The sequence below is a fragment of the Fringilla coelebs genome, assembly GCF_963513975.1.
Source record: "Fringilla coelebs genome assembly, chromosome: 1".
Classification (NCBI taxonomy): Eukaryota; Metazoa; Chordata; class Aves; order Passeriformes; family Fringillidae; genus Fringilla; species Fringilla coelebs.
The window spans coordinates 88,332,971-88,347,724 of NC_140028.1; the positions used below are offsets into that span (position 1 = coordinate 88,332,971).

General features: G+C 41.4%; 1 protein-coding gene across 1 annotated transcript in view; it reads right to left on the reverse strand.

The window, feature by feature from the left end:
• The window catches only part of ELOVL2 (ELOVL fatty acid elongase 2), a gene marked incomplete at both ends in the record, with an annotated part of 44,831 nt that overhangs the window by 9,740 nt on the left and 20,337 nt on the right, over window positions 1-14,754 (reverse strand). Inside the window, 2 exons of the mRNA XM_084206702.1 lie at window positions 5,805-5,992; window positions 11,207-11,270. Coding sequence (XP_084062828.1) covers window positions 5,805-5,992; window positions 11,207-11,270 — 252 coding nt within the window. The remainder of the gene's footprint in view (window positions 1-5,804; window positions 5,993-11,206; window positions 11,271-14,754) is intronic.

Consider the following 14,754-nt stretch of genomic DNA (forward strand, 5'->3'; position numbering starts at 1 on the left):
TGGAAGGGGATCTGGGACTGCCACTTGGTTAGTGCCATGGCTTCCCCAAATGTAAAAACTTAGCGGTGGTGTTGTGCCAAACAAACCCAGGTGCTGAATAGGAAACGCTCCACAAGATTTGTCACCACAGGGGAAATTTTTTGTTGTTCCTCTTTATGATGCATTCAAGATATTTCTCATGGGATAGAACTGTGAAAAGTGTGCTTTGGGCTACTGCTTGGTGAGGCTCTCCAGCTCTCTATGGGTCTGGTTAGAGGTCAAAAAATCATATGCATGGTGCCTCCCCCAAAAAGATCTGCTAATTCTGTAATACACCAACTGGAGTTTGCTATCCTGACCTGCAGAACATACTGCTGGACCCCACGTTGGATGTCTCCTCCAACTGGAGCATTGTAGCTGAAAGGATACTGGTTATGCCAGAGCGGAGGAAATACGTGTTTTTAGGTCAGAGAGTTTGTAACATGGTAACAAAAAATAGAAGCCCCTTCCCAAGTGAAGTTTAGATAATTGATTTTTTTTTTTAACAAAAACTCTTTCAAATGTAAAACCATATTGTTGAGAAACTACCAGCCAGTTCTATTTAATACTCCTTAAGTAAATGGGAGCCTGATAGAAGGATTAGTGAACTAATGACTTCAAAATTACTAATGAATGGTAATTACTTTGAGTATTGCTGCTGTCTGGGATAGTGGGACAGGCTAAAAGAAATCCTGTCTAGGCTTATTTTCCGTGAGTCTTTGATTACATCTGTTCTGAATAGCTCCCCTATCATATTTTGTGGTACCAGTGGTGGTATTAGAACTAACATATGGAAAACCTGATCATATGAAGTTTTATTCTTGATTTCCCATAAGGTTTTGCTGAATTTTGTTTGAATGTGCACGAGAGATCCAGAACACTGCATTTTTCAATGATCAGGTTAAATGTTCTACTGAAATGCAGAGCTCAAAAAGGTCAGGGTGAAAGACAAGAAGAACACAGGGGATGAAAGCTGAGATGTGAAGACAACATGCCTAGCTGGAATAACTGCAGGCAGACAGCAGAGTCAGCTCCTCAGCTCTCCAAACAAATTATTTGATTAAGATAGAAGAACACCTGGTAATTTAACTCCACTCACACAAAGTTCTTACTTGATCAAAAGATCAGTTTGTTCTTGCCCTTACATTTCACAGAGTGCTTTACAATGCACTCTTGGTGACCTTTTGCTCTCTAGGTTTTTCTTTTTCCCTCTTCTCCTTTTCTTCAAATGATAGAAAAGTGCACCTGATCTCTTCTGGTTTCTCACTTTGTTCTTTTTCTCTTTCTGGCCTAAGGTACAAATAGACTTTCAGTGCTAAATAATTGCTTCAAAGGAAGCCTTCACCTCAAGCACCAATACTGATGGATCAAGAATCTTTCCATATTTCTGTACTTAATTTACATTTGTTAACTTCTGGACACTTAATGAAGGAGCAAACAATAATTTATCACAATCTTAAACAAAAAAAAAACTAAACAAACAAAAAAACCAAACCAAAAACCCCAAAACCCCGAAACAAAATCAAAACAAAACAAATACCAAAAGCAAGATTATGTTGGATTTCTACCATAAAATTCCAGGACTGTTCAAATTGATTAAGATCTTTTCCCCCTTTCCCCATCGTCTGCACCATTAAAGGTTTACTTAGAACTTACACAAGCTCCATCTTTTCAACCCTTGCACAGATAGGAACCAAATCCCTCTCATGTAAGCCATTATAACAATGGAATAAACCAGAGTTTTAGTGCTCCTTCTATTTTTGATTTGTTCCTTTTGTTTTGCCCCATTATGTCTAATTCAGGCATTATACTTTCTAGTAATATGTGAGATATATCCTCAGTTGTAGTGTGAAGGGCTAAAGTGGTGGCTGATGGCCCTGATCGTTCTGGCACTCCTGGGAATCCTCTCACCACATTGGCATCTATGAATATGAAAGCTGTGGCTAGAATTCAGAAACTGGACTTAATGTGGGATGAATTTTCAGCTCCTAGAAACAGCTAAAGTGCATTTGGCTTACTGCTTTTTATTTTATTTAATCCTGCAAGGCAGAAGACTTTTTTTTCTGGCTCCTCTAGAGAGGTTAATGCATTAGGCTGGCAATACTTGTGAGCTCTGTTCTTTTCCCTTTGCTCTGAAACGAGGGGTCCTCACAGGCAAGTCCTGTTTCCCCACATGGGTATGGTTGCTTGCTTACAAATCCCATGGATTTGTAATAAGTCTGAGAAGCTACCTGGGGATACAGGCAGCTTGAGACATCACGCCACCCCTCTGCTAATGACACATATCTCTAGATCTCCTTTTTAATCTGACCCAAATGGTGCCAGCGTCCTGGTTTTCTCAGTGCCTGATCAACAGAAGGACTTGGGTGAGACCTTGATGACCAGCTGAGATTTGATTTAAATAGGGCAGAGGTGATACTGCTGGGGAAAGCAGCCTAGGACTGTGGCAGAGATTATGTCTATTCCTATTAGTGAGAGAGAGTATCCTCACCTGAGTAATTTCAGAATTCAGAGACCAGCACCAGTCTCCTATGCTTCCAGTTTTAGTTTATCACTGCAGCCTGCCCAGTCTAAGCACTTTGTCTTAGCTTCAGGTACTTGAAAAAAAATGAGCTCCAAACCCAAGTGCCAACTTCACCATATTCAGCTGGGGGAGACAAGCACCTTTGACAACTTCAGGGAACTCTGCCTAACTCACAAGTGTAAAGGTCTAACAAGCTGTCCTTCTGGGAGGCCTTCAGGGCCACCAAACTCTTTGTTGACTCAAAAATTTTGAGACATCTCATTAGGATGAGGGCAGCTGGGCAGAGCTGTTTATCTTTAGCCCTTGTCCCTGGGGGATCCTGGGGGTATCTGGCCTTGTGCTAAAGGCACATCTTAGAGCTGCCCTGGAGCTGTTCCTCCAAGTGCTTTGCGGATTGCTTGACCTCAAAGCTCAGAGATAAAATCGGCTCCCAGATAGTTCATGCCCACGGTGCAGTGCATGGAGCTCTGGCTCAAAAGAGGAATCTGCCCTTGGAGATTTAAACCCAGCCCTTTTGTTATGACTCTTTGCTGTAACCTTCGCCTTCTTGCCTTGAGGTTGCACAAATCAACTGTCATGAAGTGCCAGCTATAACCAGTCAGGAGATGAGGCTGAGGAGATGAAGAATTGGAGCACAGGTATCCCCAACAGCAGGTTTACCATGTTTCTCATTAAATCCATCATGTGGGACAGGTTGTATTTGGAGATACACCCTTTCTTGTGAATAAGAATTTTTTTTTTTTTGAATGTCTAAGAAGCACCCCCTACATTCTGGAGCTATTGCAAGAAATGCTGCGTGGCATCTTATAAACAAAACAAAGATAGATTGTTGGTTATGGGGGTTTCTTTTGGTGGGGTGGGGGGAATGTGTTTTATCTCTCTTGTAGAGATTCTTATTTTGTCATTGTTCCCCAGTACAGAGAGCAGAGGGATTTAGATGCAGTGAGAGGATGGAAGAATAAAACAATTGTTATGGATGTGTCTAACCAGGAATTGATCCCGGATCACAGCCACTGGAAGGATCATCTGTGTTTACATAAGGAACCACTGTGCAGAATGTGCTAAATATAGGTAACTCTTGCCTTAAAGAGCTTACTGTCCACAAAAGACTGAGAGAATAAGGGGCATAGAGAGAAGCTTTGTAAATTAGACATTTTGAAATATTGAACCACCATTACTTTATTTCGTAATGGAGATGATTTCTGCTCTCCCTTTTGCCTCTTTTTCTTCAGCAGGGATGTGCAGGCTACCTCAGGCAATACAATACTGCAAGTATTAACTTCCATTCTGCTCCTTCACAGGAGAAGCTGTGATGGGAGCCAGGGAAGTAGACTAAGAGAAAATACAGAGCCAGTGTAATGGAAGCATGTTTTGTGCAGTGTAAAACCAGCCTAGCTGACAGTCCAGAGCTGAAAGAGAAATCTGCAGTAGAACAGCTGGCAGGGCAGATCAGCCATCATGTTCCCTGGGTTCCCAAATTTGCAGAATGTGGAGCTGTGAGCTGGCACTGCCAGCCATGCCCAGCTGCCATCTGGGAGGTGTAAATCAGCAGCCTCCAGCCTCAGAATCAAGGTTTCAAGGGACTAATCTGAGGACTAACACAACTCACTAACTGTCTGCAGCAAAGTTAGCCTCAGGAAGGATGGAGCAGGAAGGCAGCTGATCAGGAGATGGCTAAATACAGCTCCTACCAGGATGTGAAGGTGGCTAAAATGAAATTTGCTTAATTCGTGCAAATGAGACCTGCTAAAATTGTCTTTGTTCTTTCATTTATTTACTTGTGGCAGGCCAAATCAGACTGGAAGGGAAAGGGGGCAGCAGTATTGTTTTCTATTCAGTTAATCCTTTTTGCTGAGTCCTGCTACTGCAGCCAGTTATCTGCATACCTTCAAGCAAAATGGGGATTTAAACATCAAAGTACTAATTTATATTCTGGAGGACAATCACTGTGGAGTCATCAAACCTTCCAGCAATTGTGCTGTTTTCTCCTTTGCTCTAAACCTTATCCTGCACTCCCAGACACCCACAGCAGCCTCCGAAGCCAGCTGGAGAATTGACCAGGATGAAGCTCTGTGTAAAACAGCCAGTCCTTTGCACAAAGGCACAAACCTGAACTGCTCCTCAGACATTTGACCAGGCCAGTCACTTGCTGTTTAGCTCAAATTAATTTAAAACTTGAAGTCTTTGGGTGTCCTCTTTGGCTTCTGAAAAGTTTCTTGCCCAGCCAACAGAACGAGGTGGAAACTGTGGCTGAGAGCCCTGGGAGTGAGAAATGCTGTGAGGCTGTGCAGGCAACAGAGCAGTGTCAGGCGCATGCTGACCCTGAAATCAAGCACATCAATTCAAGCACACTCTTCAGCCAGGGCTTCTCATGCCCAGGGTCACTTCTTTGGGAAAAAAAAAAATAAAAATGTATTTGTGGGTTTTGTCCTCTAGTTTTTGTTTTTGAGGGCTTCAAGTAACATATGTTAACACCTTAATATTAAAAGTATCACAGTTATCAAAAGGCTGAGGATGGGCAGCTCCCAAATAATATCCAAATAGTGACTTTTGGCTTCTGTTTCCCTCTGCAGAAGTAAAACCACACATGTCTGCTGAGGGGCACTGTTTGAATCCTCTGCTGCTGTAAAATCATCAGATGCATTCAAACCTCTCTTCTGATTCTAAATGGATCCTGAATTATATGAGCATGTTCCTTTCTGATAAGTACTTGGGAAATAATCTATGTAACCATACTCCAAGCCCCACAGCCCTTGCTTTTGGACGAAGTGCTAAGTTTTTAATATCTGTCTTTTACTGTCTGACTGTATGAGGAAAGCTTCTTAGCCACACAAGCAGAAAAATAACACCAAATTGCCAATTCCAGAAATAAATCAGTACTTGCTCCCATCTATAAATCTATTCATGTTTAAGGCCTGGAAAAATCATTCCACAGCCAGTCATGCAAATAAAAACAAATCTAAGGCATTTTCATGGGTGCTGAGGAACAAGGTATTGGCACATTTGAGCAGAGGGACTGCTGCAGATTCAAATTTATGCTTGTGGACACAGTCCTGGCAGCAAAGAGCTGTCCCCAGGTGTGGACTGTAGCTCAAGAAGGACGACCAAAACATGCCAAGATCTAAGATGAGAAGGAACTTTTTAATATTATTTTGCTGTTGATGTAAACTTTCCTAGCAGAGCCACCTGCCACTAAGATATTTCTGCTAAAAACTGTACCTTGGCCACGTCCCTCAGCCATGCTGCATGGCAGAGCACTTACCTCTATCAGCATGTAGAAGGAGAGCAGTGTGATGCCCAGGTTGTACACAATGAGGTGAGGTCTGAGAGAGAAAGGAGGCCTGTTCTTCATGAATTTGTTGCCCAGCCATATGCAGAGTAGATACGCTCCAGTAAGGAAAAATGTGGGAAGGTAAGAGTCCAAAAGGAACCATCCTCTAACCCTGGTATCTAAAAAAAGAAACACACGGAGCAGGCAATTAAGAAAGCTATGGGAAAGTATTGCTAAAATAAGGCAGAACACATAATGAAAAGAATCTGTAAGAAGTGTGAGATGGAATCAGCCATTCTCTCCTCACAAGAGCTATCCATTGCTTTTGACTTAACAAAACTGCATTCTAAGTCTCAGAGAACATGGGCTGAAAACTGCATGGAATTCCCCAGTATTTTAAGGTCACCTAAATCATGTCATTTTAATAGTCAAGAGAAAATGAAAGGGAAAACCCCATTCTTATATGCTTTAAAAAAAATATTTCATGTTTTCACTTAATATTTATTTAAATCCTATCTTAATCTGTTCAACAGACAATTTGCAGACACTACTAAATTGAAAGTATGCATGTAATGTTGCCAGCTCATGGGTTATTTTAATTCTGCACTTACCATACAGGAAGGTATAAAGCATTGACTAGAAAACATGCATACAAGGGGAAGACGTTTCCAAAATATTAAATATGAAAAGCAAGTGGCAAATGTTTATTTTGAAGGTTATCAAAAATTTTTGGCTGGGCAAGGGCTCACTTTCTCACAGTTTCTGTCCCACTTGCCTGGTCCTGAAATGAAATATTAAGGTCAGATCCTGCTTGCCTTATTCACACAAGTAATCCCATTGGCAGTAATCAGATAGTTCAGTGTATATGAGCAAAGCCTAATCCCAGATGCCAAGCTGGAGGCGCCACTTTGTTGTTGTATGAGCAACTGGATGTCATGAGTGAAAGGGGTGTGCTTTCTTTTCTTGTTTCTTTTTCCAAGACGGAGAAAAATCTAGGAAGTCAATTTTCCATAGCAACATTCTTCAGCCATTTACCTATGGCAAGAACAAAGGGGCATCATGGCTGGTTTTTAGAATGACTTATGGAGTAAGTGAAGAAAGAAGTCAGTGAGGAGTCATTGTGCAGGTCTCACAGAAAGTTGTTCTTTCTGCTCCTAGAAAGATGTTTTTGCTCTTGGAAAATGTTTTAAATTACTTAGATTATTTTTTTTTACAAAGGCCAAGATTGTGTTAAAAATTGTAAAACAAAAGCTATTCACAGTGCGTGAATAAAACATTTTACTGTTTTTCTGCCTGTGTTGAAATTGGAAAAGACTGGGTAATGGATGATGCACCAAGAAAATGTGCCCAAACAATTAGTATTTGATTGGAATTTTGCTGAACTGTATTATTTCCAATGATTCCTTCCTCAGAAATACAGGTATATATAAAATAAAATTTTACATATGTTGGAGTAACCTGCATATGAGCCAGGCTTTGAACACCAGCTTTTTTTCTCCTTACATTTTCCCTCTGCCTCCCCTCTCACTTCCCTCGCAGTGGCTGTAACATTCATCAGTTGAATTTGGATTCCATGAGGCTTGTTAGCCCTTTTGCAGGAAAGACTTTCAACCAGACCAGCACTGCCATGGAAATCCAATGCTCTCCTGCTTTTGACTCTCCCTTTTGGACTCCCAAAAACCTCTAGGAGCAGAGAGCTTTAGGATTAAAGCAGTCACAAGTGTCCTTCCTTTTGTGGCAGCCTTGCTTTGTTGCACATCAGCAAGCTAGAACGTCTGTTGTCTGTCTTCAGATCTCAGTCCTTATTTGGATGATCTCAGTGTGAGAGGAAACACTTCCAACAATCTCCTAAAGCTCACAAACCACGTGTGAAGCACTGGAATGAATATTTTAGAAGTGATTCTGCTCACTTAGGGGCTCTCAACATGACACAGGAGTCACAGGACAGGTAAAGGTTGAGTGTTGGAGTGTTGATGTCTTAGGAATGTGTGTTTTAGGAGCATAAGGACCTAATTTATTTAATTGCTATCCTAAATGAAGATGTAGAAAGCAGTCATGTCAGCAAGACTCCTATCTAAGGAAAGGTCTCCCATCTGAGAATTGCAACACTTGGTGCATAAAGGTTACATGCACAAAGGAAAAATTGGCATCAGTAGATAGCAAAACTGCAAGTGTGCTCAAAAAGGAAAAATATTCAGAAGCATTCAGAACACAAATTAAACTACACAGAATAAATTCTGCCCCAGTATGGCCTCAGAAAGTTCTTCTTCTGCTGTGAGTGGCCACAAGCATGTGGGCTGATCCAAACAAAAGCAGAACTCGTGTGCTTGTTCAGGTCAGCATGCCAAGTATTTTTAAGTTCTTTAGATTTCCAGTTTCAAGACAAATTGTTTAAATATGTACCCTTCCTGAATATTTCCCACCATGACCTCAATACCTTGAAGGGTAAGGAGTTTCTGGCAGAAAGTGGTTTATAAAGGGCAGCCAAGGAACGTGACTGTTTTGTTTCCACTTCCACTTATCCCTGAATGACAAGCAGAGGCAGGTTTTTATGTGTCAAGAAGGGGGAGGAAAGGGAATTGATTTCAAAAGAAGCTATCAGAAGGACGAGAGATTAAAAGTATTTCTGTTGGCCGACAGTTAAATCTCCGTGTTCAAGTACGATAAAGTTACACTGTCAATAGGAGAAAGGATTATTTTTACAGTATTGAACTTGCACAGCATCTGAAATTGAGACCAAAGCAGCGAACAAAGTCACAGTGGGAAAGCACTGGACTACAGCAGGGGAAGGAGCAGGCGCCCACAAGCTCTGATCACTCCATGAATAAGCTCATTCACGGTCACTGGCCATGATGTGCCAAACCCTTGGGGTGAAATCCTGGCTCCTTTTAAATGAGTGGCAGGCCTCCCAGGCTCTTTAAACGTATCAGACCTTTATCAATGAGGTTTAGGAACATTTTGATTCAAGTTTCTGTATAGCTTTGGCCAGTCAGTGTCTGAGTAGATTCACTCCTTTTTAAGGTGCAGAGGGTAGATGGGTTTGCCCCAGTGCCTTGCTACTGATCAGAGTCTATTAAGGAAAAGTGCTTTTTAATTTATCATAACTTTAACAAAATGCATCTCTTCTTGACCACCTCTGTTTCTTTCACAGATAAAACAAACAACCAGTTAACTAGATTTAGCTTCTGCAATTCAATATTACTTAATTTTGCACAACACCAAACAATACTCCTCAGATGAAGAGTTACCCTGGAAAAATTATCTCTTACAGAAGAAAATTGCTATTTCACTCATTCTCAATTTGCCTTGAGCAGAAGAACAAGAGGGACCAACATCAAATTGTAAGACCACCCCTTACTTAGAGATGGGCAGATACATGGCTGCTGTTCCCTGAGGACTTATTCTGCTGCTCAAAAGCTAACATGGAGGTAAAGTTATCTACAAAGCCAAGCTGATACCACTGATTTAAGGTACAAAATATGCCAATATATATAAATCAAATTCAGATCCCTGATAGTCTGTCCCTCATTGTAGTAGGGCAGTACTGCAGCTTGTGTTCACCTGGTGAGCCCAGTGTGACAGAGATAGCCCCACTCTAGCTCCCAGAGGAATTCTGTCTCTTCTAGTGCCCTCAGACACATCTGTTAATGATGACAAAGACCTGCATAGTGACACAAGTATCTCAGGAGCTACTACCTACAATACAAACAATAAATAGGGGATTGGTTTTTAAAATAATAGAATGCTGTTATCTGTTTTTTTAATCCATCTTGCTGCTGAATGAAGTAGGTACTGTGGATGAAAATCAGTAGAGAGAAAGAAGAGGAATGGTTTGTGGGTTTAGATGTTTGGGGAAGCTCTCAAATTCATTAGATATTCATCTGTGGGGTCATTTGATTTAAAACTGGTTGCAGTCTATTGTGAATTATTTATGTGAATTATTTATGTGAATTATTTATATGAATTATTTATGTGGATAAACACACTGGAGGGAGATATGCTATTCAGGAAATGTATGATACTGTGTCATTATACCACCAGTTAAATTAAAGATCAGAGTGCAGAGGCATGGACAAACAAAGCTATCTTCAACACTGATGTCTGGAGAAGGATAGTGATGCACTTGGCAAGCAATACAAATAATACTTGTTTAATTGAAGGGCTTTCTAAAATCCCAAAGGGATCTCTGTGCTATTCAGAACTGGATCAACGATAGCTTACTCCTTCAGACAATTTGTCTGGACCAAGAAGGAAAGAGGAATAAAAGAAAATACCATGTTTATTTGGAAAAAAACAAAACCAAAATAAAACACCAAAAAATAGTGCTTTTGTTCTTCTGATCACATTTCTTTGTTAACATTAAAATGTAGAAGCCATTAATAAAACCTATTCTGCTTTAACCACTTCTGCTGCAGTTCCCAAGCTATTCAGTGTTTCTTCACTGGAAATCTTTCAAACCACACATCTACCGTAGACATGATGGAAAAGATTTTGTAGCCAGCCAGCCAATTAAGAAAAATTAGAATTTCTTGTGTTTCAGAACACACCTTTCCATTTTACTCCCAATTAAGCAAGAACTGTTTCTGTGACATGGAGAACATTTCTGTAACAAATTTGGAACCCATAATCATGCATCCATCCCCACAGCAGCAGTTCTGGATTTTACCATGGGTAGAAGTTCGCAAGGCAATTCCTGAAATTAAACCTAGCCTTATCAATAGCAAGGTGGCCTTGCAGGGGCCTGCTCTGAAGACTGTGTCCTTTCTAAGCTCCTGCCTCATTCCTTTCTTATATTTGCTTGGCTCTCTTAGCCCTGACTTTGATGCTTTATCCTTGGCTGCAGTCCTATTTTAGATTTGGTTTCTTTTTTACTTGTTTCAATCCTAACAGAGCATGAGGCACCTCCAACCTACAGTTATTTAAGTTACTCTTGTTCAAACTGTTCCAGAAAAGCAATATAGGAAGTCAAAAGATGCATCTGTTCTCTCACCCAGTCTATTGGTTTATTGAAATTTTGGATGTGATCCTGCAGGTTGCTTTTGCTCCAAACATCCTTCTGAATCAGGCAATTTAATAAGGAGCTGGACCAAACAAACTGGATTATTAATGACAATCAGTCCCAAAGCAGACCTTAAGCTTTCAGAAAGATCCAGGCTTTTGGGCTTTTTATTCCACGTTAGGATGAAAAACTGAATTTCCCTGATACTCTCAGAAATCACAAATCATTGCATTGATAGATTTGCTACAATAATGGTGTCTTCCTGATAACACTGCGATTCTGCCTAGTTTATATTTTTCAATAAGACATTATTCAGCAAATTTATTAGAAGTTTTTTGGATGGTAACCCCTAGAAGTATTATTTCCTTAAAGGGCTGTAAATGGAGCAGCTTACCTCGAGGTCCAAACATATAGTCCACAAATGCATTTACTTCCCGGTCAAAAGCTTTCAGGGTCTCCTAAAAAACATGGAAAAGGCCATGTGAAAAAGACCTTATCTCAGGGTCACAGAGAGAATATGATTTAAAAAAACTCCAATAAACTTGCAAAAAGTTTGTCAAGCTCAAGTATTTCCAAAGTACCCAACATCATGTATACTGAAAAACCCCAAACCTCTTTAAAAATTAATTTAGGGCAGATTGTGGTCTAGATACCAATACAGGTCTCATTCCTGGAAACTGCCCAAACCAGAACTCTTTAGGAAGGGAAATTAAGGTTTATGAAAATCAGCAAGTACCACAGTAAACCCATCTGCGACAGGTATAGTTTTCACTCTGATAAAGATGCTTCTTTGTTTTTATTATGTTTCCTGAACTGAATATCTCAATGTTTTACATTTAAAGAAGGAAATCTTTAAGTGATTGAAGTGGTGGTGAGCCAACTGAGATTCCTCTAAACCAGGTCCCAAGTTCCTATAAAGCAAGTCTCCAGAAGAACCTAGAGGTCCAGTAATGAAGTTCAGGCCATGTAGGGTGGCAGGAAGAGGGGGTAACTTTACAGAGACATTGTGTTTTGAGGTCTTGGTCTATGAAGCTGCCAAGCTGGCAGGTTTAGCAAATTTGTGTCTGTTTTTGACTGAGCTGGGAGCTAAGCCATGACCTACCCTGTCCTTCCCCCAAGTGGATGTGGTGATCTCTTCCCAGACTGCAGCTCTGGGCAGTGGCTTCCTGCACGCCTGTGCCTGAACATTTCCTTGCCACAACCTGAGGTCAGCCAGGTTCTCCCTCTCTCCTTGCCAACAGCATCCTACTGTGCTTGATGAACTAATTTCAGCACTGAGAAAATGCTGCCAGGCTGAGGGGAAAGACAGAGTGATGCTGAGCCTCACTGCAGGGCAGGGGCTGCTCTGGGCTCTGGGTGCCTTTGAATGCCAGATATCTCCACACCAGCCTGGACTGCAGACACCGTAAACTGATTTGCCTTGTGAAGAACCATATTTGCACACTGAAAGTTCCAGCCCTGACCTCTCCATGCCTGTACTGGCTTTTGATCTGGGCAAAACCCAAGCTCCTTGCACTCCAAGCCAGCAAAAAACAAGTTCCTGGCACTCCCAAGCCCCTTCCTTGTGTTTCTTCTGCCCTTGATTTTGGTCCTCAGACTGTTCCAAGCAGACAGATTTTGTGTGAACAACTGATAATGAAAGGTTCTTTCAGCACCTTGGGCTATAAACCTCTGTCTCTGTAAGATGCTGCTGCATTGATGTCTTCTTGGAGAAAAACCCAACAAAAACCCCAAAACGAAAAGAGTATATTTTTCTAAACAAAAAAACCCAAACCAAACAAACAAAAAAAACCCCAACTAACCAACCAAAAAAATCAAACCAAACAAAAATATTTCCTCAAAAGAAACAGATGATTCATGATACAGAAAGGTTTGTCATACTTCACAGCACTGAGGAAATTAAACTAGCTTTTAGGAAGGTGTCCTGGCTACAGCCCATAAAGAAAGGCATTTTCTGAATTTCAGACAATCACCTTAGCAGCCTAATGATGGCTTCTGTCACAGGAGGTGACTCGATTTCTAGGTGTGGGACCTGTGCAAAAATCTGCTTCCATTTTTATCCCCTTGAGCTATACAGTAGTTCTGTTATTATTTCATGACAATGATACTCCCTTTTGGGAAATGCCACACTGCTGCTAGTCTGTGATGTGCCCACCTGCTGCATTAATTTGGAACAGACCTACTCCTGTGCTCAATGGTTTTGTGGTCAGACTTAACAGATTGCTTTGGAAAAAATACTGTAATGGATTTGTGTGACTTGTAGGAATGAGCATGCAAAGCTATTTGCTTTCATGCTTACTTTACATAAACAAATCTTACATGTCCAGAACAAAGTAAAACACCATGAATATTCCTTTTGTATTAAAATACTGTAGACAAACCTATTCTCAGCTGCATCGAAATGGAAATTAGATACTGAATGCTTCTAACAGTTAGATGGAGGAACGGGAATTGTAGGGTATTAAGAAGAAAGAGCAGAATAAAAGAAAAGAATCATAGAATTGTTTAGGTTGAAAAAGACTTTTGGGGCATCAAGTCCTACTGTAAACTCAGCTCAGCCAACTCCACCACTAGACCACGTCCCTGAGTGCCACATCTACACATCTTTTAAATGCCTCCAGGGATACTGATACAATCTGTGACTTCTCTGGTGAGATTGTTCCAGAGCTTAACAACCCCTTCAGTGAAGAAATTTTTCCTAACACCTCATCTAAACCTCCCTGGCACAACTGGAGGCCATTCTGTCCTTTCCTTTCATTTGTGACCTGGGAGAAGAGGCCACCCCTGCCTGGCTACAGCCTCCTTGCACGCAGTTGTGGAGGGGGATAAGGTCTTCTCTCAGCCTCCTCTTCTCCAGGCTAACACACCCCCAGCTCCCTCAGCTACTCCTTTTGGGACTTGTGCTCCAGAGCCCTCCCCAGCTTTGTTGCCCTTCTCTGGACCTGCTCCAGCCCCTCAATGTTCTTGTACTGAGGGGCCCAAAACTGAGCACAGGGTTTGAGGTGTGGCCTCACCAGTGCTGAGCACTGGGGGTGATCACAGCCCTGCTCCTGCTGGCCACACTATTGCTGATACAGGCCAGGATGTCGCTGGCCTTCTTTTCCAGCTGGGCACACTGCTGCCTCCCATTCCACTGACTGTCAGCTGGTCAAGGTCCTTTTCCACAGGGCATCTTTCCAGCCACTCTGCCCCAAGCCTGTTAGGCTGCATGGACCTTGCTGGACCTCGCATCATTGGCCTCAACCCATCGATTCAGCCTGCCCAGATCCTCCTGCAGAGCCTTCCCCCCCTCCAGCAGATCAACACTCCCACCCAGCACAGGTTACTGTCTTCACTGATCCAATCTGCAGCCTCTTACACATGGCTGGGATGAGCAGACAGCATGCGGGGCAGATGAGCCAGTCTGAAATGAAATCTACCTCCTCACGAGCGTGCTTAAATGACACAGTGAGGACTTGCACCAGCTTGACAATCTTGTTCCATCTACCTTAATTAGCACTATAAAAATTCAGTGCCTGGTTTGCCTTCATTGGTAATTTGAGAGTAGAACTTTTTCTAGGAGGTGCAGCAGAGAAACAAATATTCTTCTTAAAAAGAATATCTCAGCCTTTGCCTCTCTTTCAACACTGTACAGCTTATTTTAGTTTACAGGAAGAAAAACAGAAGTTTACAAGATATAGATTTGTAAGCTTGTTATACAAGTTATATTTGTTTATACACCTAAAACGAGTAGTAATAGTTTGGGAAAAGAAATTCTTAAAAAATGTAGGTAGTTTTATGTGACTAGTCTTGACACCTTCCTGTCAACACTGCTACAAGAGACTATACTGTATTTCTGGATTTTAGAACATGTCCTTAATAGTACCTCTGGGCAGATTAGATGTCTTGTTCAAATCTGTCACATTTCTAAAGAAAAGCAAATAAAGCAAAAAATCCATGTGC